The sequence below is a fragment of the Octodon degus genome, unplaced genomic scaffold, assembly GCF_000260255.1.
Source record: "Octodon degus isolate 3935 unplaced genomic scaffold, OctDeg1.0 scaffold00049, whole genome shotgun sequence".
NCBI classification, from domain to species: domain Eukaryota; kingdom Metazoa; phylum Chordata; class Mammalia; order Rodentia; family Octodontidae; genus Octodon; species Octodon degus.
In genome coordinates, this window is record NW_004524625.1 from 2,172,784 (window position 1) to 2,195,949 (window position 23,166).

At 46.3% G+C, this 23,166-nt stretch overlaps 1 protein-coding gene across 3 annotated transcripts in view; it reads left to right on the forward strand.

Moving 5' to 3' along the window:
- The window catches only part of Xrra1 (X-ray radiation resistance associated 1), a 57,651-nt gene extending 38,857 nt beyond the window's left edge, over positions 1–18,794 (forward strand). Inside the window, exons 6-14 of one of the 3 annotated variants that reach the window (XM_023716726.1) lie at positions 3,392–3,432; positions 6,093–6,218; positions 11,061–11,154; positions 11,810–11,925; positions 13,442–13,780; positions 15,474–15,669; positions 16,283–16,398; positions 16,586–16,691; positions 16,984–18,794. In XM_023716726.1, the coding sequence (XP_023572494.1) occupies positions 3,392–3,432; positions 6,093–6,218; positions 11,061–11,154; positions 11,810–11,925; positions 13,442–13,780; positions 15,474–15,669; positions 16,283–16,398; positions 16,586–16,691; positions 16,984–17,237 (1,388 nt within the window). In that variant the 3' untranslated portion in view covers positions 17,238–18,794. The remainder of the gene's footprint in view (positions 1–3,391; positions 3,433–6,092; positions 6,219–11,060; positions 11,155–11,809; positions 11,926–13,441; positions 13,781–15,473; positions 15,670–16,282; positions 16,399–16,585; positions 16,692–16,983) is intronic. The other 2 variants (XM_023716723.1, XM_023716724.1) reach the window with 2 other exon arrangements.
- The last annotated feature ends 4,372 nt before the right edge of the window (positions 18,795–23,166 follow it).

The following is a 23,166-nucleotide window of genomic DNA, read 5'->3' on the forward strand; positions in this document are numbered from 1 at the left end:
GTGGAACCAGGGATTGAACTCAGGCCCTTGGGCTTGCCAGGGAAGCACTTATTCCACTGAGCCATCTCCCTGGCCCCTTCTGTCTACTTTCTTTGTTAACTTTGGAAAAAGAAGCATTAAAGTCTCTCACTGCTATTGTGGGTTTGACAGAATCTCCTTGTATTTGTAGCATTTTTCATTATTAGATTGTTTTAGTTCTCTATTACTGGGATTGGTAGTTTCTGGCTTTTAATCATTGTAAAACCCCTCATCTTATTTTATTACTAATTTTGGTCTTGAGTTTGGCTTTTGATATATTTATTTCAAGATAGCTCAAAAACAAAGTTATACTATATATTTTCTCAATAAGAGCTTTCTTAAGTAGATTTAACCTACTTCATGGTGTTTCAGCTTGTCTTAACCATCAGTGTATGTTTCTGTTTCCTGTGCTTTCTCCTCTTCTGTGCCTTTTTGTGAACCCCAACTCTTCTTTTAATTTCAGTTTTTTACTCATTTTGCAGAAATACCTATCATTTCTATATTTCTAATGATTATCCTAGAACTGCTATATTTCTAATGGATATCCTAAAATGCTGTCAACACCTTTTTTTTCTTTTAATGTATTTGGAACAGCGTCTCACTACATAGCTCAGACTCACGTGATCCTCCTGTTTTCAGTCTCCCCAGCTCTGGGATTACAGGCGTGCGCCACCACGCCGGTCTCTGTCAACATTTTAAAACTGACCTTTTGTCAATCAATACCTAGAATCAACCAAGTGCTAGTCTTCCCTTTAATAAAAGGAAAATCTTAATGTGTATTTATCACTCCCCCTCCTTACTACTTTCCATAATATATGTAAACCATAATAATAATATTGATAGATTTTATTTTTTAAATTATGCATCAACCATTCTTTAGCTTGAGAAAATGAACTGTTCGTTTCATTTCGTTCTACCCCAGCTGCTTGCACCCCAGGCCTTCCTCTTGGATTCCTATTGCGTGAGTACGGATAACTTAGGAGTGGAGAGTTAGTTCTAAATCAGGTTATGGCCCAGTGTAATTAGTTATTTGTGTAAAGCTCTTATCATCATTTATTTTTTCTCCTTTATCTTTATTCCTTGTTCTTATTTTTCTTTTCATATAAATTTCTGTTCTGGCCTTGGGTATGTTTTCCTGGATATATTTGTGTGTAATGTGTTTTCAATTTATAAAGTGGTTGTATACTGTTAAGCTATTCTGTTCATCGTTTTCGCTCAACATTGTTTTTAAGTGTTTCCTTGTTGCTGTCTGTCCATCTCCTCACAGTCTGAGGTACTGAGGATTAGGACTTCACCATATGAATCTGGAGACATCATAATTCAGACCAAAACACCAAATCTGTAGAATTTTACCTTCTGGTTAGTGTTTTTGAATTCTTATTTAGAAAATCACTTATTCTGTGTTGCTTTTCACTTTGCTAGTTGATTCTTTCAAGTATAGTTTACATGTAGTAGACTTTTAGTCCTTATCAAAAATTATCTTTTTAATTACACTTGAATGATGGTTTGGTTAATGGAGAATGCTAGCCTTAAAATAGTTTTCTTTTAAAATTGAAAATATTATTCATTGCCTTCTTAGTTTGTTGTTGCCAGTAAAAAGTCTGATTCCAATCTCTCTCTTTCTCTGTCTCTGTCTCTGTCTCTGTCTCTCTCCGTTCCTCTCTCTCTCTCTCTCTCTCTCTCTCTCTCTCTCTCTCTGTCTCTCTCTCTCGGTACTTTGCAAGTTCTTTCAAAGATGTGTGCTTTCCTTCACCTTGGAGACATGCTGTCCTCAACCCGTGGGACTGAGCCAAGGATGCTCTTCTACTGAGCTGCATCCGGATTTGTTCTGTTTTCTTTTGAGACCAGGTCTTGTGAAGTCTCTCGCTTACTTGAACTTACCACCTTACTGCCAAAGCCTCCCAGGCTGTGGGGATTCCACGCGCCCCTGCACGAGGCTGAGAACATCTTTACCTCCCTCTTTACTTCTCTGTGTGGTTTTCCTCTGGGACTCCCTCAGTTGCTGAAAATTTTGAATTATCTTCTGTTCCTCTTTTCTACCATGCTTTCTCTTTCTTTGTCTTTTTGTATTACATTCTGAATCTCTCAGCTCCATCTTCCATTTCATGGATTAGCTTTTGAGCTGGTCCTGTTTGTAGAGAGCACATTTGAGTATCATGTTTGATGATCAAATTTTAAGTTTACAAAAATTGTTAATAGCTTCATTTCCATAAAAAGCTGCTCTTAGTTTAAGAATGGAATAGCCCTTTGAAATTCTTAGAGGATATAGTTCTATTTTAAAGGTTTTATTCTTTGTTAAATAAATCTGTAAGGTTTTTTTTTTACATGCTGTGGCTTATCATACTGTTAATTTTCCTCAAATATTAGCAGATTGTTGTTTCTTTTTTCTTGCAGCCACCCCCTGTCTGATGCAGGCTCTGATGCGTGAAGCTGCTTGCCTGGTGGTGGGGGTACAGGGGCTTTGTGCAGCAGGGTGTGCTGCAGCCTGTCGTCTTTCTCTCTCTGGAAGCCCGGCTTCCTGGGTCCCCAGGGGCAGGACTGATCACACCCACACTTACAACTGCATCCTGTCCCAGAAAACTCCTCCTTTGTTCATTGAGTAAACCTTTTCCAAGGTCTTTTCAGACACTCACTCTGAGGACTGTTTATGGCAGGTGTGCGCCAGCCTCCTCTTACTGCTTATTTCATGTCACCTTTCTCATTCTAATGTCAATATGGGAAGGGCGTGGCATTCACAAGTGTAAAGACAAGTGGCCCCTGCACAGCATCCGGCCCCAGCAGATGCACTGCTTTGTTCTTTAGGTTGAACTCAGCTGTTCGTAGGCCTGGTGGGTCCAAGAACCAAGGCCTCCTGCGGCCCTCTCCTCCTCATGACCATGTGCGGACTCTTGCTATCTCGCTGAATGCACTGACTTTCAAAACATCCTGTTTCTACTAAGATGACAAAAATGTTTTCCAGAATGTCTTTTATAAACATGTCTGTCTTCTAAGAAAGCTGGAAGGTTTGCTTCTCAGTATGGAAGGCTCCCAGGACCTGAGGCTAGAGAGAGAACACATGTTACAAACCCAGGAGGCAGGCTCCTGTGGCTGAGACCCAGTGAGTGAGGGGAGGTTGCGTGGGACAAGACTGAAGAAGCAGAGCGTGGCCGGCAGTGCAGGGCTTCAGGAGCCTGGCTAGGGGGCTAGGAGTTTATCCTAATGTAGAGGGTCTTACTGTGTGGCAGGTGACACCCCTGTGTTCCTTTTCTCGTGTACCATTGGAACCGGTCCAGGACATGCCCTGATGGGGGTGAAGAGGCTGGGACCAGACTCTCACTTCTCTGGGGATCAATCGTTGGTCTCACCACCCTTCATTCTGTTTCTTTTGTTTCAGAGGTTGTGTTCTCATCTTACCCGGGATTTTCAACCTCAGAGGTAAGGATTACTTGCTTTATGTTTGTGTGTTTGAGTTAGAATACCAATTTTATTTTGTTTGTGGTCCTGAGACTCAAACCTAAGGGTCCAAACATGCTGGACAAGCACTGTACAATTGAGCTATACCCCAAGCCTAAAATAGTCATCTTCTTCTAAATGTGTACTGTTTCTAATCAATTATGATTATATTCTTGGGCCAGGGAGATAGCTCAGTAGAATAAGTGCTTGCCTCGTACCACCAAAACAAAAACAAAAACAAAAAAACCCTCAATGATTATGATCATATTCTTTAAAATAATTTTTTTAAAAAAAAAAGGTAAAAAGGACCAGAAAAAATTAAGGTTTACTAGAAGCAAGTGCTAATATTAAATTATTTGACTAATTTTGCATACCTACATCTCTTAATTTGAGCAATAGATTTGATGGTAAAAATAAGTAATATAACAACCATTGTTAATTTTCTATTGTTTTGAAATTCTGTAGTATGTGTTGTTGTACACTGCTCTGTTGCTATTTTGTTTTTGCTATGTGTTTTCATTTATATTCTTTAAAATAAAATAAAGTATGAAAAAAAAGAAAGCGGTGTAGTTCTGATAATTCAGAGGCCCCCCAGCCCACTTTATGGAGACCCAAGTCAAAGGCCACAGTTCCCCAGTCTGTAGGCCAGCCACATGTTCGCCACCCCACCCTGCAGGCTATCCACACTTTGATCAACTATTGACTAAATTTGGGATGATTGAGACTAAAAGCCAGATGTTCGGGGCATGGTGACACAGATCTGAAATCCCAGAATTTAGGAGGCTGAAGCAAGATTTCATAAGTTTTAGATCAGCCTGAATTACATAGTGAGGCTCTGTCTAAAAAAAAAAAAAAAAAAGCCAGATACATCGCCCCCTAATGCAGGGCTCTCTCTGTCCCCAGCAGGGTAGGCCATACCCTCAGGTCATCTGATTTGCCCCTCTCCCCTGTCCCTGCTGCTCACTTAGTCTTGCTCTAAGTTGGAGTTGGTGGAGAAGATTATCTTGCCAGACTGTCCCCAGACAAGCTGCGGAGAAGGACACCTCAACTTGCCCCCACCTCCAGAGTTGGTTGTGAGTTTGTCAGTCTACATTACAGAAAAGTATTTCAGGATGTGTCAGTGATGGGCGTAGGCAGATTTATTGCAGTTAGGGAGGTACATGCTCAGAGGAACAGAGCGCAGGTGCTCGAATGAGAGGCTCATTCTAGTTTGAGGTTATGGGGTTCGTGTGGTCTTGGCTGTATCTAAATGGGTGATCTAGGACAGTGGTGGCAAACCTGTGGCATGTGAGCTGAGGTGGGGTGTTTGCTAACACTGAAAGCTTTGAAAGTTTTGCTATCACTGTCCTAGGATCTGTTTTCCTAACATCTACAAGATGATCCACTGGTGGGCTAAATTAGAATGCATACATTTCCATGTGTTTGAAGTTTAGAAATATGGCACCTAATTAATAGTGCTGTTTTCTTGAGGGTGGAAGTCTATAGAGTGAATCTATATTATTAGCAGGAAAGGCAGACTCTATTTTCAGGTGAGTTTTCTGAAAGGTGAAGACAAGACCCTGTACCCTTGGGTAGCTGTGTCCTGAAGCTGTGATTTTCTTAAAAGCACAATTTTTAAATTCTACTTTTCTTGTCTCCTTTCTACCTTTTCCCCATCTTACCTGAAGACCACTGCCCTATTCCACTCTTCCCTCTCAGAGACTATGTTGGGTTGCCTGAAGAAGGCCATTTGCAAACAGTATCAATAGTTTTGGTTCTATTCTCATCCGTGACTGACCTGTTTGATTTGTGTGGCTTTACAAGTTGGCCTAGGATGACACAAATACTTGACCCAAAGTAGGTGCTCCACATCTGTCCACTGAATGAACAAGTGAAAATGGAATGATTTCCTTATCTGTGAGTTGTGGTCACTGGAGGCCAGAAAATGTAGTTTATCTTAGTGTAACCATCATCCCAACACATGCCCATGCAATAACGTCCTTCCATTCTACCTAATTCAAGGAATCAGTGAGTAAACTGAGTTGGACATGGTTAGCTCCTCAGCTTCCTTTTCCTGTTTACTCAGAAGACTGGATGGCACAGAGCCTGTGACCTTGCAAGTGACCCCGCTGCACCATGCCACATTCAGGCCGTACAGCCTGGCTTAAGTCTTCAGGACTTTGTTATTTTGTTGGTGAGGTGGGGGAACATACCCCTCAAGCCAGGCGCTCAAGGTTCACTCGCCCTTGCTGTCTCTCTCCATGCTAAGAAAATTTCCCTGAGCAATGGAATGTCCTACCCTTTGTGTTCTGGAGAAACTTTAGCTTCTCCTTCTAGAAGGGCTAATTCAGGTTCAGCTGCCATAGGATGAAAGGTAGGAGTACCTCTGATGGTCCCAGCAGGGCTCTAGTGTCCTGTGGATCCAGGACTTGAACCTGGAACATTGGGTGCTAGAAAATTAGCTCATCATCTGACCTCATAGAACTTGGACCCAAAATTCTGGCCAGTGGTGACACCTGCCCTGATGACCCCTAGATGTCTTTTTGGCCAACTCTCTATAAAACTTTCTTTTTTTACCACCCTCCAAATGAAAGGTCTTAGGCTATTGGTAGCATCAACTTCTTTATCAGCCTCAACTTTGACTAACTTTTCTTTTTTCCAAGACAACCAAGATATGTTCACTTCCTCCCATATTTGAGATTCTTCCTGTGAAGTCACTGAAGGCCAGGAACCAGACACTAGCCCCTCCCTTCCCGGAGCTGAGGTACCTTAGCCTGGCCTACAACAAGGTGACTCCCTGCTTCTTGACCTGTTTCCTTAGGGGCACAAATGGGAGGGTGGGGAATGAGCTGTTCTGGCCTAAAGGCCAGCCCTTTAATTCCCTGCATGACAGATATGTGGGCTCAGGAAAAAGGTATATGGTGTGCAGGCCAAGGTAGGAGTGTGTCCATGGAGTCTCAGATATTTATTGAGTGTTTTTCATGTGCCAAGCTCCATGCTAGGCATTCAGTATATAGATGTGAACTGAAAGCCTCGTGGAACTGTTCAGATGTAGGGAAGATGTCCTGGACGCACGCTCACAGTGTCAGCATGCTTAGCATTAGGAAGAAACGCACAGTGCTGTGAAGTAAGTGTATGGGGGTGGGTATCTAATCTAATATTTAGAATCAGGGAAAATTCTTTTTAAAAAAGGGATGTTTAAGATAACATTTGAATAATCCATTGAGCAAGGGAAGAGGGAGAGAGCTGCAGAAATAAAACCAGTAGGACAGATTTTGTTTGTTTTTTCTGTATTTTTCCAATGCTCATGTCCTGCTCGATTTTCTGTAAATACTTATTCATTCATTCATTCATTCATTCACTAATTTGCTTACTTATTTATTACTGGGTACCAGGAATTGAACACAAGGCCTGATGCATACTGAGAATATGCTCTACCACTGAGCTGCCCAACTCCTTATTTTTATTTTCACTCAGTTAAAATATGTTTAATTTTTCTTGAGGTTTTTGTTGTTCAGCCCATGGTTATTGAGAAATCAGTTATTTAATTTCCAAATGTAGGGGCCCTTCTCAGCATCTTGGATTTATTCATTTAGAGTATAATTTAGTTCTCAGGCTGGGAGGCATAGCTCCATGGTAGAATGCTTGCCTTGCATGCACAGCCCATTGGGTGTAATCCCCAGGACTATAAAACAAAACAAAACAGGCTGGGGAGATAGCTCAGCCCCCTAAGTGCCTGCCTGGCAAGTGCAAGGACCTGAGTTCAATTCCAGGTACTGCATGCTATGCTGGCCAGGGAAGCCCCTGCGCACCAAAACCATGCATGGTGGCGCGCACACATAATTCCAGCGCTGGGGAGGCTGAGACAGGAGGATCACTACAAAGTGGGAGCCTCATAGCCAGGCCCTGTACCAAATACGTAAATAAATAAATAAACTAATATAATGTTCTTGTGGTCAGATAACATAGTCTATAAAATTTATTTCTTCGGTTATCCCCTTCAACTTGCTTCATGGTCCAATCTATGTTTGATCGTGGTGAACGCTCGTATGTGCTTAGAAAAAATGTAGCCCACAGTTTGGGTGGGGCGGCACCGATAAGTGTCAGTTACAGAGGTGCGCGTGCCACCTGGATGGTCTCTGTGCTCTTGTTTTATCTGTTTGTTTCTCAGGTACTGAGAACAGAGTGATAAAATCTCCAGTCATGGTTGTGGATTTTTTTTGTTTCTTTAGTCTTGTTAGTACAATATTCCAGGTATTTGTTTTGTTTTGAGACAGGATCTCACTGTGTTGTTCAGGCTGGCCTTGAATTTCACTGTGTGGTCCAAGCTGGCCTTGAACTCACGGCAGTCCTCCTGCCTTAGCCCGTCAAGTGCTGGAATTACAGGTGTGCACCCCCCTACACTGTGCCTAGCTGTCCAGGTATTTTTAAGTCTATTATCAGGTTATTGTTATATCTATTTATGGACCAATTTTAATTATAATTATCTCCCCTCTGTTTCTAATAGTACTCCCTCTCTTGGTGTCTACTTTGTCTGATTTTAATATAATTAATTGCACAGTTTTCCATGCTTGTGGTTTGCATGGTGTCTGGCTGCCCTTGTTCTTTTTTTTTTTTTTTTTAAATTTATTTATTTATTAACATTTATTTTGGGGTGTGTGTGTGTGTGTGTGTGAGTGTGTGAGTGTGGCCAGCTCAGCCCACCAGGGGGCGCAGCTGGCTGGCATGTGGTGCTGGGGGAATCGAACCGTGGTCCCTGTGCTTTATCAAGCTTGTTCCAAGTAGGTGCCTTAGACCACTGAGCCATCTCTCCAGCCCTGCCCTTGTTCTTGCAGTCTGTTTAGCTCTTCCAGGGAGCGCATTCATTTACACAGCAGAGAGTTATCTGGTCCTTGCCTGGCTGCCAGGCTGTCTTCCTAGTGCCCGTGCTTTGTCTCTCTCTCTTGCGTGCCTGGACGGTGGGGCAGTTTACGCACTCGTGCCCTTCCCGCCCCTGCGCCCCGCAGCACACAGCTGTTGCATGTTACTTAGGGCTTGCCAGCCCCACAGGCTGAAGCCCCAGTCTTGGGCAGCCTTGGCGTCCTGTGTCTCCAGTACAGGCCCTTCCCAGGGGTCTGCTCCTCCTGGCAGAAGGAGACCGCTGCTGGTCAGGACCGGGGTTGTTTTGCTGCCCCGCCTCAGGAGTGGGGTTTTACCTTTCTCCAGCCACATGCCACGCCTTAGCTCGGCAGGGTTTGCTGTGCTTCAGCAACTCAAGACTTTTGCTCCCTAGGTAGAAGGGCGGAGAAGGTACTGAGAGGGTACCACCTGCATTGGTCACCTTTGCCACTGGTGAACAAAATAGCTGACACCAGTGACTTGAAGGAGAAGAGGTTCATGTGGCTCACGGTCCCAGAAGTTTCAGCCATGGGTGGCTGGCTCCAAGCCACAAGTATCGCATGGAAGGGCCTGGCAGTGCAGGCGGGGGCGAAGCCGAGGCCTCTCCTACCATGGCAGCTGCTCTCCTCCAGGCTCAGATCATGCCATGTGGAAGAGTTTTGCAGTTAGCTTTTTCACATTAGAATGTGTGAAACCCCCTGTTCCCCGTAGCTCTCAGGGGTTCCACTTTCTTACTCTTGGCCAGACTTGATCTTTTGATCTTTCATAATTATTACAAATTTTAACTGGGGGCCGGGGAGATGGTTCAGTGGAATAAGCGCTTCCCTGGCAAGCGCAAGGGCCTGAGTTCAATCCCAGGTTCCGCAAAAAAAAAAAAAAAAAAGGGTGAGGGTGAAGCCAAGCATGAAAGGAGAGGAAAGAACCAGGGATTAGACAGAATACTCAAGGTCATGCCTCCCTGGCCCCCCCGTGCCCATTCGGGTGCACTAGAACTTGCCAGTCCTCTCTCATTATGGCCCCAAAATCTCGTATCAGTCTGGCTCCTCCAGCCTGACTTCACACTTCTCTGCTTTCTCCACCCTGGCCATCTTTAAATTCCTCTAAAAGCCCTGAGTCCTTTTATACCCTGTTCTCTGCATGGAGCCAACCCTCCCCGTCCACGCTGGAGTAATAACTCGCCACTGCAACACCCTAGCACATCGCAGTCGCCTCACACAGCAGCCGTTTATTTCTCGCTTCTGCAAAGTCCACTGTAGGTATCCTGTTTGGCAGGCAGCCTTTCACACAGTCACTCAGAGGCCAAGCTGCTGCGTGCCCTTTCACCTGAAGGGCACCTGTGAGATCCTGTGTCTCTGGGGGCCCATGGCTGAGTGGTGGGGACGAAAGGAGAGGAGGGGAAGGTGTGTGAGAGGCTCTGTGGAGGCTGTGAGGACAAAAGCAGTTACCATTTGTGCCCACGAGAATTGGCTACAAGCATGTCACGTGATCACACCTCCATGCCTAGGCCATAGTCTAGCTGTGGGCTAGAGGTCGGGAAAATGGTTTTGGTTAATTCAGAAGTTTCTCTGTCATGACCTCCATCCGGCACTGCATTCACCACTCTCCTCCCCCGACCCTGGCTCAGGAACACCTTATAGCTCCTCTCACGCTTGGTCACGTGACCCTTGTGCCTCCTGTACCTCCTCTTCTGTGGCACTTGGCACAGTTGTGAATCTACTCCCCTTTAGGTTACTGTTCCTGTAGGGCTTTCTTCTCACGAGCCAGAGTCCTTGAGGGCAGGCGTCATAGCTGTTTTTCTCATTCCCAACACAGTGCTTGGCACATGACAAAGTATTCATGAAATATATTTATTGGTTGAATAACGTGACTAAGAATGATCTTATTCACCAGTGGAGATCTGGTGCTACCCAGTCAGGCTCCAGAAGAAGCCAAGCTGAAGTGCCCTTCCCCTTCCTGCCAGCCTGGATCTTGGCACATTCGGTGGGCCCTGCATCCAACCTGCACCTCCCAAGTGTCCAGGGGTTTGAGAGCCACTGCTCCATTCCTGGCCCCTCTGCTCTGACGGCCCTGATGCTGTTCTAACAGATGCCCTCCCCAAGATAACTTCCGTGAGTTCCAGTCACTCTGCTTTGCAAGGACAGTGTAGTTTTTGCCCTTCAAAGGCTGGCATGGCCAACAGGTCACTTACAGGCCAAGTTTGCAGCCCCAGATAACCTGCAGGTATCACTTCCTTCCCTTGGTTTTGCTTGTCCCTTGGGTGCGTGGCTGGCCTGCCCTCCTGCCTTCTCCCCTCCCCAGCTCAGTGCCCAGAACTGGTACCAGGAAAGCAGCGCCCAGGAGCGCTGCTGGATGACCGGGGTGTGTGCAGGTTCCTGCTGAGGAAAGTGAGACGTGAGACACAGTCACCCTTAGTCACCCTTTCAGACTCTGCAAGACAAGGGTGGTTTGTGTTTCTTATTGAGCCAAAAATACACCTAATACTTGATACAAGCTACACATCTGGAGTAGGGAAGGGAGGAAGGTTAGAGAGGTGGTGGAATGCCAAGACAGAAGGGCAAGGCGTCCTGGGCATGAGCAGGAGACGCCATAGGGGGTGGCACTGCTGGCCCACAGCACTGCCCTTCCCTCCCCTCCCCTTCAGTCCCCTTCCAGTTCCTTTCCTCACATGCATCCTGCTGCACAGTGCAGGTCTGTGCCACCTGAGGGGAGCTGAGGGCTGCTGGGGACCTGATGGCTCCCTGCATTTGTTCCAGATTGCGAAGGAGGATGCTCTCCTGCCAGTCGCTCTCTTTCCATCCCTTTCTGAGCTGGTCTTTCATAACAACCCTCTGGTGGCCCATACACGAGGTAAGGACCCTAAACCCTCCTCTACCCAGTACCCACAAAGCAGTGCTGGCACCGTTTTCCACAACTCATGGATGTCAGGCCTGGGCTCTGCTCTGCTGGGGTGGATGAGGTCCATAGAACTCTGGAAAAGGAGAACATGGTGGCTCTTCCTGACAGCACTGTGGGAGGTGGGCATTATTGTCCCCAGATTTGGGGGAAAACTGGAGTTCAAGGAAGTTCATGATCTGCCCAGGATCGCATAGAGCTCTTTTGGGGATGGGAAGCAGGTCTGTCTTGGTCTCCTTTCTAGCCTCCTGAGTCAGCCGGGGTCGAGGCCCCACTGCAGCGCCCCCTTCTCCAAGCACATGGCTGCCTTGGTGCAGCATCTGCAGTGGCACTGCTGACAGCCACGCAGCAGCTGGAGGGATTTGGGAGTCCAGGGTGTGCAGTGAGGGCAGAGCTAATCCCTGCTCCACACTCTTCGGACACATTCCTTAACCTCTCTGTCTTGGTTTCCTTGCCTGTTGAGTGGGAGTAACATGGTGCCTACTTCCTAGGTCCTGTTAATAATAATAAATTACACTGATTTGTGTAAAGCAATTTGAAGAGTACTCGGCACATATTTCAAAAGCACGTGGTAGCTAATAATCATCTTATTTTCCCTCCATCATACCAGGGGTTCCTCCACTGCTGAAGAGCTTCCTCCAGGAGCGGCTGGGGATCCACTTAATTCGAAGGAAAGCAGTCAAGGCTAAACATCGTATTTTGATACCTCAGAAAGAATCACGGAAGGTAAGTTTTCCAAGGCAAGAGACCAGGCCCTGAAGGAACTGGAGCCCGACTAACCTGCCATCCAGCTGCTCTCCCCAAAAGACCCGGGGCCTCTTGATTACACCCAGCATTGCCTTGTCCTTTGCTTGCTTTATAGAATGCGCATAAAGCAGGAGGGTCAAGCTAGTCAGAGAGACCCAGAAATGTAGGGAGGAGCCTTGCAGGTCCCTGGATCAGTGACTGTAATTCTAGAGAATTACAAAGCCTAGAAAAGAAGTGGGGAGAAACCATGCTTGAAGCTGGAAGAGCCAGGCACAGCCTCTCAGAGCTGCAAGAGGGCTGGGGGAAAGAGCAGATGTACAAATGCATTATAAATGAGCTCCCTAACCCTACACTGATGCCAGGCCCGAACACATTTCCTGGTTGTAGCTTAAGCGAGTGAATCCTGCTGTTGGAGCAGGCTGCCTCCTCTGTGACTCCACCCAGTCCTCCTAAGATTTACTTTTCAGGGTGCTATGAAACAAGCCACATCCCTTTTTCATTTGAAGAATTTCAAAATTTTTCACAAAATGCTCGTTCCTCCTGAAATTTTGGTCTTTTGGCAGCCACAGTTTGGACCTGACATTGTTGATTTGCTAGCTAGTTACCCTTGTTAGATATAGTTGTATGCTAATTAATTACAACTAAATACAGTTAGCACTGTACAGCCTGTCGCTGTCCAACCCAGTGCTTGTTTGTAGTCCTCAAAGGATAAGAACAGCGTGCAAGTGAAATTCCAAGGGTTTGCATCAGCTTCCCTCTGTTGCCTTCTCTAAGGATCAACAACTTCCCTGCCCATCTCCTAGCCGGATGTTGAGTACAGAATCCCCGTGCCCTTTACAGAGTGGCCAGGACAGAGCAGAGAACACTGAGGCTTAAAGCCAGCGTGCGTGTGCCTGTCTGTCCCCCGTGTGTTCACAGATGCAGAGCGGAGCATGGCCGTGGAGGCAGGCCCTGCCCTTGTGCCCAGACACAGGTGGGCCCAGGACTGTCAGTCCCGATCTGTTCTTCCCCAAAGAAGGTGCTAGGCAGGCAAGGGTGGGAGAGAGAAAGAGCACCCCCTCCTAAGACTAGAGATTTGTCTTTTAAATCTTTATGTAAGGTATGCAGCCGAGCAGCCTGAAAGCTGCCATCTTCCAGAAAATGCAGAACCATCCCCAAATCCTCCTGTCTTGGGAGGTCCTGAGGAAAGTTGGGGCTGCTGTGATAAGCCTTGATCTGAAAAATGAGGCCACTAAGGACAGAGTTATAAGTCCTAGGGCCCAGGACTAAAGCCAGAGAACCTAAGCTTTGCCTCTGACTTTGGAGAAGTCATGTTACTTCTCTGAGCCCCAGTTCCTTCATCCACAGCAAGTGTGATTTCCCACCCTCCCTCTGAGGCCTTGTCCAGTGTTCTGCCCACTCTACACATGGTGGCCTGAGTTGGGTCAAGCCCAAGGAGAGAGGAGGCCTCTTGGCCAGGGAGCAAATTCAACCCAGCCTTTCTCGTTGATGACAGGTGAAAGCACAAGTCCCCAAGGTGCTAAAGCGGTCCCTGTTGCTTCATCACCCACCTGTGACCTCAGTGCGGTCTCCCTCCTGGGATCTGTTAGAAGAGGCAGAGCTGGCTGAAGAGCTGCCCCCTGCCAGAAGCACTTCTCTGGAGACGCACATCGAGGGCCCAGAGGGCCTTAACCTGTCCCAGAGGAGCTTTGTGCCGCTGCCTCCCATCAGCTCTGACTCCACTGTGCACAGTGAAGAGACTGCAACCCGCCCCGGCAACACAAGTGGCCACCTCAGCCCAGAGTGTCGCTCAGAGGAGGACACCAAGAGCACAGAGTCCATCTTCCTGACCCAGGTGCCTGCGCGTGAACAGCGGCCCTGCCCACTACTGCAGTGTCCACAGGTTCCTGCCAAGTCCTTAGCTAGGGGGACTGCTGTGGCAGGCAGGCCACACATGGAAGGCAGCAGCCTTGGCAAAGTTTGTGTGACCCTCTAGGACTGTTACGGATCTGAGGCTATTGTGGGGACTCATGGGGATGTCATGGTCCTGAGGCATAGACAATGTCATTGGTGTGTGATGTTGATCTGTCTCTCAGAGGGTTTTGTTGCTGCCTGTGGATCCTGAATTCAGGTGACCCAGGTGCAGACCCTCCCCTGAGGTGCTCAGAGTCCTGTGGGAAAGATGGAGGAGCATGTGGTCAGGGGCTAGGCCCTGGAGGAAGAAGGGACGCCTCTGCCCAGCCCCAGGGAGCTTTGGAAGTCCCATGAGGCTGAAAAGAAGAAGTTAGCAAGGGGCAGTTACAGGCAGAAGGGACAGCATGAAGGAGGGTATAGAGGAAGGCAATTAAAACGGAAGGTGCAGCCATGGGAATGTCAAGTGTCACTGTGAAGGAAGGGTGGTGTGCGGGGAGGGGAAATGCAAGTCAGGCATTCCTAATGTGAACACGTGGAATCCCAAATCCAAAACCTCTGGGGCGCCAGCCTGGCCACAGGTGGGAAATTCCACACCACGAAACCTGTTTCTTGTATAAAATATTGGATAAAATTACCTGAAGCATATGTGCACAATGTATATATAAACTATAAATGAATTTTGTGTTTAGACACAGATTTTGTGTTTTGGGTCTCATCTTCAACACACCTCATTAAGTATATAGAAACATTCCAAAATCTGAAACACTTCTGGCTACAGGCATTTCAGATAAGAGGTCCTCACCCTGTAGACTGCTGGAAGAGCTGGAAGGGTCCCCTTTAACTTTATTGTTGTAAATCATCTATTCCCTATCTTGCCTCTTCAATCTTGGCCATAGCCTGATCTTAATATGTGTATGCATCTGCTTATTTGTATCTGATTCTCGGTCCATCTCTTTCTTTAATCCACATAGGACATACAAATTCATACACTATAAAATCAGGCTTGGCCCAAACTAGTGATGCTCCTGCTTCAGCCTCCCACAGACTACTGGGATTATAGTCCTTCACCACAATGGCTGGGCTTTCATGTTTCTTGTAAAACCATTTGGGTAGGCTAAAATCCTCCAGTTTGCCATCAGAACAGGATAAATACAAAGCAACACCCTCAGCTTGCTTTAAAGGTCCTTACAGATCCATTCCTTGCACACCATTCTTGTCTGTCCCTTCACATGGCTGTCTGGCTGTCTCTGTTACTCTTTTGTCTTCTAAACACCTTGATGGCCCCGCTGTGCATGCTGTTTCTTGCCCACTGCAGCTACCCTTTCTCAGATTGTGTAATCTACCATTCTTTCTACCATTGCCTAGGGAAGTTCTTGTGGCTCTCCAAAACTGAGCTCTGGCTAATGAGTCACTCCTTTTGGGAGCTTGCTAGCTGAATTGGGCTTCCTCTGGAATCTTCTGGAACCACATTGCTTCCTTTGGTTAATAGCGTTTGCCCAACTTGTCTTTCTCTCTGCCTTCTCAGTCCCCTGTCTTAGTCTTGTCCTAAATAGATGTCCCAGGATGGAGACTAGCACAGACCAAGTGGTCAGAGGGATGCAGGAGTGAGTGGATGTGTTTCCTTCCTGGTGTAGGTGAACGAGCTTCCTTCCACTGTCACTCGTGTGGGTGACTTAGAGGTGAAGGAAGAAAGCCAAAGAAGATCGGTGATGGCACCTTCCAAGGTAAAGAAGACCCAGAAGTTCCCATCTACCTCTGTCCTCAGCAAGTACCATGGATATGAGGAGCTGCTGACAACCAAGTCTGATCCAACCTTCATTGAGCCTAAAGGTATATGAGGACCAGGGGCTATCTCTACAGCCCCAGGCAGGTTACAGCCAAGCCTGCTGTAGCTCGGCCTGCTTTTTCCAGCTAGTGTCCAAATGTCAGAGGGCCTTGTAGGGTGTCCTGTTTGAATTCATCTGTTCTGAGCTAGTCTGTCCCAGCTACTGTGGTTGAGACAGGCTTTCTTCAGGAAAAGTTTGATGAGCAAACCTCAGACTGGACAGATTCTAGAGTTCCTCCCAGCCCTGTTAAATACCAAACTGAACATCATATCTCCTGTTTGGGTTGAGGCAAGAGAGGTCACTTCTTCTCTGAGCCCCTCCTGTCAATTTAATGTGCTAAGAGCATCTGTACTCACAAAGGAACTGGCCAGCAGCTAGTACCCCCTGGCATCAACCCCTGCAGTTAGTGGGGTCACTGTACTATAGCTGCTGGATCTGTGCTCTTAGGGGATGCATTCACATGGTGAATGATAGAACTTGGGGCACTGGAACAAGATCAAGGGGATCTGGGAGCCATAGGTTCTTCTTAAAGACTCTCAAATCCTTTACCCAAGGCTGCTGGTGAGACTGCAGACATTAGGGGAGGGGTTTCACCTTACCTCAAATTCCTGCCCCAGGCATCCAGAAAAACGCCCAAGCTCTGCACCGCATGCTCAAGCACCCGCTCATCTACCGCTCCTCCAAGCCCAGGCTGGACTCTATTCAGAAACACTATGTCCCCAAGGAGAAGCAGGTGAGTGTCTGGTCTGCTGACTGAGAATGATCCCTGAGGACCCCCACAGGCAGAGATGTGGCTGTCACCTTAGGACCTTCTGAAGACCACATTTCTCAGTGCTTCCAAGTGCCCCTTGCCTGTTGCCCTGAGGTGGGCAGGAAAGGCCTCCACATGGAATGTCACCCTTCTTTTGACCTCCTGCCAGGCTCCAAGGATCCCTGTTCCACCCCCACGGAAAACTCGAGCCCAGCTGCTGGATGATATCCTCATTCGCGTGCGGGAACCCCGGAACATCACAGAGGCTCCGCTAGGTATGGCTCCACCTCCGGCCAGAGGCTGGATTGAACAAGTTCACCCATCTCCTGGTGTGAGGGAGAGAAAGGGTACCCAGTACAAAGGGCTCTGAGGACGTCTGCCTCTCCAGCATGGGTACAGGAGAAACAGATGCTTGAGAGAGGGAGCTACCATGTCACACAGCTTATAGCTTGTTATGACTTCCACTGCCCCAAGACAATGCCTTACACACACACACACACACACACACACACACACACACACACACTCCACTTTCCACCTCTTCAACCTCGGCTTGTCTCCCTGCAGGATCGGTGCTGCGCAGACAAGCGGAGCCCAGGCTCGTGAACCATAAGCAGTACCTGGAAGCCAAGCGGCTGCTCAAGGAGTTCCAGGCGCGCTACCGACGGCTGGTGCGCAGCTCTCTGCGGACTGTATGCGGGGCCACTCCAGCGCCCCCAGCCCTGCCGGCGCCCAGCGAGGACCAACCCAAGTTTGGCCGCTTCCTCGAGTTCATGGATGAGTTCTGCCAGGAGCCCACGTCCAGTGACTCAAAAACCTAGGGCTACATGTGGGTAGTGTGTGCTGCCTGGCCAGCGTCCTGTCCTCCTCGAGGCCACTGCACCCCTGAACTTGCCTCTGGCTGGGTGGGGCCTGGTACGGGCCTCTGAGCTTGCTGTGACTTTGCTCGCTGGTCACGGAGTGGGAAGCTTGACAGGACCTCACCACTGGCCCAGCAGCAATAAACAGCAGGTGCGTAGAGCCGCTGAGCGGGCGCCAGGCACTCTTCCTTGAAAGCCGGGCCAGGAACACAGCGACTGTCCCTGGGGAGAAGTCCTTGCTGGTGCATTCACTCTGAGCCTGAGGGAAACTGACTTAAGTCCTGCATGCGACAGCTGTTAGGTCAGAAAATGGGAGTGCTGGGAACAGCACAGCAGTCCAGAAGCTCAGGATTTTGCTAATGGGCCGTATAATGGAGGGAGGCAAAACCAAGGCCCCTGAAACGGGCTTTTTCTGTTGGGCAGTTTTTTCCCTGGTAATGAGGAAGATTGTTTCTTTATCGGACAGCTATGGTCACAAAGGTGAAACAAGCAGGGAGGGTTTCTATGGAGTTTTGCAGAGTCCTGTAATTCAAGACACAAGCTGAAGGTACGGAAGCAAAGACTGGGCTGTGGCTCCAAAACACACCTCGGGGCTAGCCAAGTCACGGGGCTTCCAGTAAATGTGCGGTTCTGCCAAAGTAGGCTGTGGGATCGCCCTGTGCCTGATGGGGCTTAGGCATGCACCTATCTAGAGAAGGCCTGAGGGTATAGATTCCAGGTGCTGGATTCCAGGGATGGTACTGGGAATGACCTAGTCATGTGGTCAGCCCCACTCCTCTCCTGAGGATACCCACAATTCACATCTTGGTAGTAGGCTTGCAGTTCCCAAGATCTAGGAAGCAGTGGCACAAGAATTGAGGGTCCTCAGCAAGGCAGATTTTCACAACCTAACCTACAACTAAATATTCACATGCTGCTGTTCTCAGTTGCAGTCTCACAAGTGACCAATTCAATGTTTATACTTAGTGGTGGTCACCCACCTGCATAAACACACAGACATCACAACAGTGAGCCATACAGGTCACACCACATGACAAAAGGTATGTCTTATTCATTGACACAGGCACCTGAACAGATGCAGGTAATATATAGTAACTCACAACAGCAGCCATATGCCTGGGAATGTTGCTGAAAAGCTTGAATTTCCTGGGGCCCTAAATCACCCTCCACACAATCACACTCACCAGGTTTGTTCTGAGAGCTACCTGTACTATGCTTTCAACCATAAATTCTATCAAACCATAGCCTCTCAGCCTCCAGGGCTCCCGGGCATGTCCATCCCAATCTCAAGAAAGGCAGCTTCCTGCAATCTCCCCAGCAGTTGAGGTACGGTATGCACACATCTAGGGACTGGGGGCTTGTTCCCTCCAAAGTGCGCCCTTTCCTTTGTTGGGAAAGCTGTTGGGCAGTTCAAGCCATTGCGCTGTACTGCCTGTGTGCCTCACTAGTCCCAGTTCTGCTTTTTCATCCGAAAGTTTATCTGCTCTCTACCCACCTAAGCCAACCCTTCATCACCATGAGAGCATCCTAGGGGTGGGGGTGGGGGACACTTGGGCCAAACTGCTTTCTCAGTTAAGGATAAATAAATTGGTTGTTTCTCCTAGACTTTCTGAGGTTCTGCTACTCATTCTTTCTGACCCGATTAGCTTTCTTACCCTGGAGGCTGTAGAGTGGTAGATTTTTGGCTCCTTTTCCTTCACACATAACCATATGTTAACAATAAAGAACTCCCAGGAAGAAAGCCAGCACTCGGGCTGCTCCTTCTCTAGGAAAACTGACAACACAGCAGCTGTTTCTTACTCATCTTTTGAGTTGCAGCTCAGGTGTCCTTGACTCCAAACTGAACTGTTTTTCTAGTCATGTATCCAAGATGCCAGTGAGCGCTCCAGGAGCCACCCATGGTGTCGATGCAGTCCTGCCTCACATCCCTGCTGCCTTAGGATGCCTTCTGCCCCTACACGTGGGTACAGAGGAAGGACAGTGTGCTCTCTGTCCCTACCAGTCCCAGTCCAGGCAGCACAGTGTGGTGTCGGGGTGTCTATCCCAGAAAGCAACTGGAACACTGTCAACCAAAGCTATTTATAGAGGGTGTCATCACCCTAAGGTTGGTGCAAGCCAAGATAGCAGAAAAAGCAATTAAATTTCCCAAGTTTAAATGGAAAAGGTACATGAATTTCTATTGGATAAGAAACTGTGAATTCCTAAATGATGCCTCCAGAAGAGGATATGTTAAAAAAAAATCAGCTTTCTAAGTACAGCCTTAATGTGCAGGACAGTGTCATCTTATACATTCATTATTTGCGCACTCTTCCTTGGTGTCTGTGTTAGGACTATGAATGGCTGAATGGGAGAATGGCAGTAAACTGGAGCTAACTTGGATGAAGCGTTATGGTTGTGCAGTGTACACTTTCAGTCCCATCCCACTTCCTAATCTCTACAATTCTCCATGCCAGAGCAGGGTATTCCAGAGTATTACCCAGCGCAAAAGTCAGCACAGTCTAAGCGTACCCCAAGTTTGTCTGAGATTACTCTCCAGAGACAAGAATTTGATTAGAAACAACATATACTTTCATGAATTTGCTTTACTGTATTCTCAACTTGGGCCTTGCCTCAAGCAGGCAAATACACATTGAAGAATGCACTTTGGTACTGTAAATAAACAACACATTGTCCCACTTGATTCTACACCATTTCATTGTGGTAGAACATCCCTGATAGGGCATGGCCTTTTCCAAGTCTTTGTCAAAACGATCTTTATGGTGAGTTGGAGAGGTGGCAGCCTGGAGTGGCAGTCCTCAGGGATCCAGGCGCTTCTCCCACTTATGTAGACAGTAGGTTGTGTAAGTTGTAACCACTAGACCACCAGGGAGCTGAGCTGCAGCAGATAAAATAAAACCAAAAGACAACTTATTTTCTATTTCTAGGCAGAAGGGAGAAAGGCCTTTTGGACAACTTGTATTGTACAAAGAATTGAGTAAACACATAAAATCTATTAGTTGGCATTCAAAATAATCATTTTTCTCCTTGCATAGTACCTCTTCTGTTACTGGGACTTTAAGTGCTCTACTCGGAGGCTCAGGGTTAGTGACATCATGTCTGATATAAACTTGGCTGAGAGTGAGAAACCCTGCTCCCACTGGTGCAGGGGAGGCAGTGTTAACCAGGGAGAGGCTGACTGCTGCCACATTAATCTGCAGCCAGGGCCCACAGCTATCTTGAGCTCTTATGGGTGTTATAGTTTAAGAGTACATGGTCTGCACATCTTATTAAATGAAAGGAAGAGAACAAGACTTGCTTAGACTTGGCTGTGTCAATGTCTTTCTTAAAACAGAAAAAGGGAAGGAGTCTGCTCAGAGTTTGAGGTTGCCTCTCACATTATTGTAAGTCACCACCTTGTTGGCAAGACAGTAAGGAAACATACTCGTAAAGCAGCAAGTACTTTTCCTAGAAAAAATATTAATACATAGAACAACCTGCACATTCAGTTTTGGCACTTTTTCCTTCATCTAATTTGATTAATCTCTAAAGTAGTGAACTCTGCACATCTCTATCTACAGAACAAATCTTTGAAAGCTATAGTGGATGACAATCATATGTAAAGATGCATTTCTGGGCTACCTTAAATCTACTCAGCCTCATTCCCTAGAATCTGCTCCCTACCAGGCCTGCCTTCTCCTGAGTCCCAAAAATTCATAATCAGCATAATTCATAATTTGTGTTCAACCTAATGACCAAGCCAAAAGACCACTCTGTGAGTTGATGAGAAAAAGGCTAAGATTTAAGACCCAAAGAAATTTCTAATTTTGAAAAAAAAAATCAATATATAGCTAGCTTTTAACTACTGGTAATTAAAATGGCAATCATCACAACTAAAATATGTTGCTCTTCAAGATTATACATTTGTAGTACACCATGGGGCTTTTCCCTATCTGTGTACTGAGGGTATATGGGCACCTTTTAACTGAGAGCAGAAGAGTGAGCTATTTTTCAAAGTTCCTACATTTGGGCATCCCCTTCACTTGCAAGTCACACTGTGTAAATAACTTCAAGGATTATTTATTCAGGCCCTAAAACACTACATATAAAATAGTACACAGGGCACTGGGTCATTTGTTAAGGGGGGGTACAGGGTAGAGGACCTCTGATATTTCCCATGCCTATTCTAGCTAGAATATACTATGATTATAATATAGCACTTATTTTTTTCTTCATCCTGCCTCCACTTCAATGAAAAGCCAGCAGTATAAAAGGAAAGAAAGCTCAAGTTGCTGCCATCTCTAATGAGAGCTCAAGATGGGGAAGAGATTAAGTGGTTTCTAAAATGAGGGGTAGGCTACGTCTGACCATGTCAGCATTCTACCTGCCTCATTTCCTGGTGCTTAATCTATAAGCTACCCATGAACAAAGGTTATACTGTTCCATGATCACTACAGGAGAAGATTCATTCTCCCCTGGCAAAATTACTTAGGGAATGGAAAGCAATGTTATGACCAATTTCATAAATACTGATGGGTCTCTATAAAATGTTCAAGGCAGCGTGCTAGGTACAGAACATCCTAGACAGGACCATTGAAGAGCACTGTTATAAAAGAAATGGCCTTTCTTAAGACCATTAACATACTCTCCAGCTACACACACACTCAAATATATTCCATTAGACACTGTTCCTGAAGACCAGGGACCATCTTTCCATCTCTGTACCTCCACAGCCCAGTACAGGGCCGGCACAAGTTTAAGAGTATATGAAGGAATCTGTCAAAGGAAATGAAAGGATGAAAAGCACCACTTCTGGTCAACAACTGCACCAGATGACAGTGGCGGTCCTGTTTTAGTTGATTCACCAGCTGGTAATCGGGCAATTATTTAAGTGCTTTAATCTCTTAGGGGCATTTCTCTATGAAAAAAAATGAACAAAAACAAAACAAAGGCATGTTTTATGACCAGTACTTCTAGTGAATTTTTTTTAAAAAAATGAATCCACTTAGAGAAGATTTCCCTGGCCTGCCTTAGCCAAAAAACTTAATTTTTTTTTTTTTTGATGCCAACCTCACAGGGTGAGATTAACTTCTAACAGACAGAAACAAGGGGTCATGGAACATGCTCCCACAGTGTCATTCCTTCAGTGTGGAAAAGGGTTAAGAACCCCTTTCTGAGGTTGCTACATTTCTTGGACTTCCCACCAGAATGATCCCCATCATCCCATCTCTTTACTAAAATAAGAAAAAAGAGTGCATCTACACAAGAAGAGTTGATAGGGCACAGGAAGTTTGTATAACTTGAACTTGAATGATTTTTAAATGTTTGATACATGAAATGCTCTATCTTTTACTCTAGCCTTACTAGTGCTTCTCATCCATTGGTTTTCCTTCTTTTTCTCTCATCTGCCCCTTCCAAAGATCCATATCAATAATTCTTGTGACCATCCTGACAATAAAACAAGATGGAAATTTTTCAGAAAAAAAACATTGTTTTAGTTTATGTATGCAAAGGGTCTTAAAATTCAGACATTACCTTAGTGGGTTTTTTCCCCTCTTTCAAAGCTGAGCAGATATGAATTAAATCTCTTCCCTCCTTAACCTAAACAGTTCTGCCTATATTTGAAGGACCACTGCTCAGTAGGAAGCATGGAAAATAACTGTTTCTACCATCATCAGCATCGCAGTAGGTGTGTGGAGAATAGTCAGTAAACTGGACCTAGTGTTTAGAATATTTACTTAATAAGAAAAGATTTTTATTCTGCATATGAAGTCAAAGTTGCTACTACTATGCAGGTTCTTAAAATGAAAGTATTGGGGAAATATTTAAAATATATCTTTCATCTATTAAAATATCTATTTTTAACCAAAACAAAAAATCAGTTCTAACTGAAAATGTTTTTCAAATTATTGGA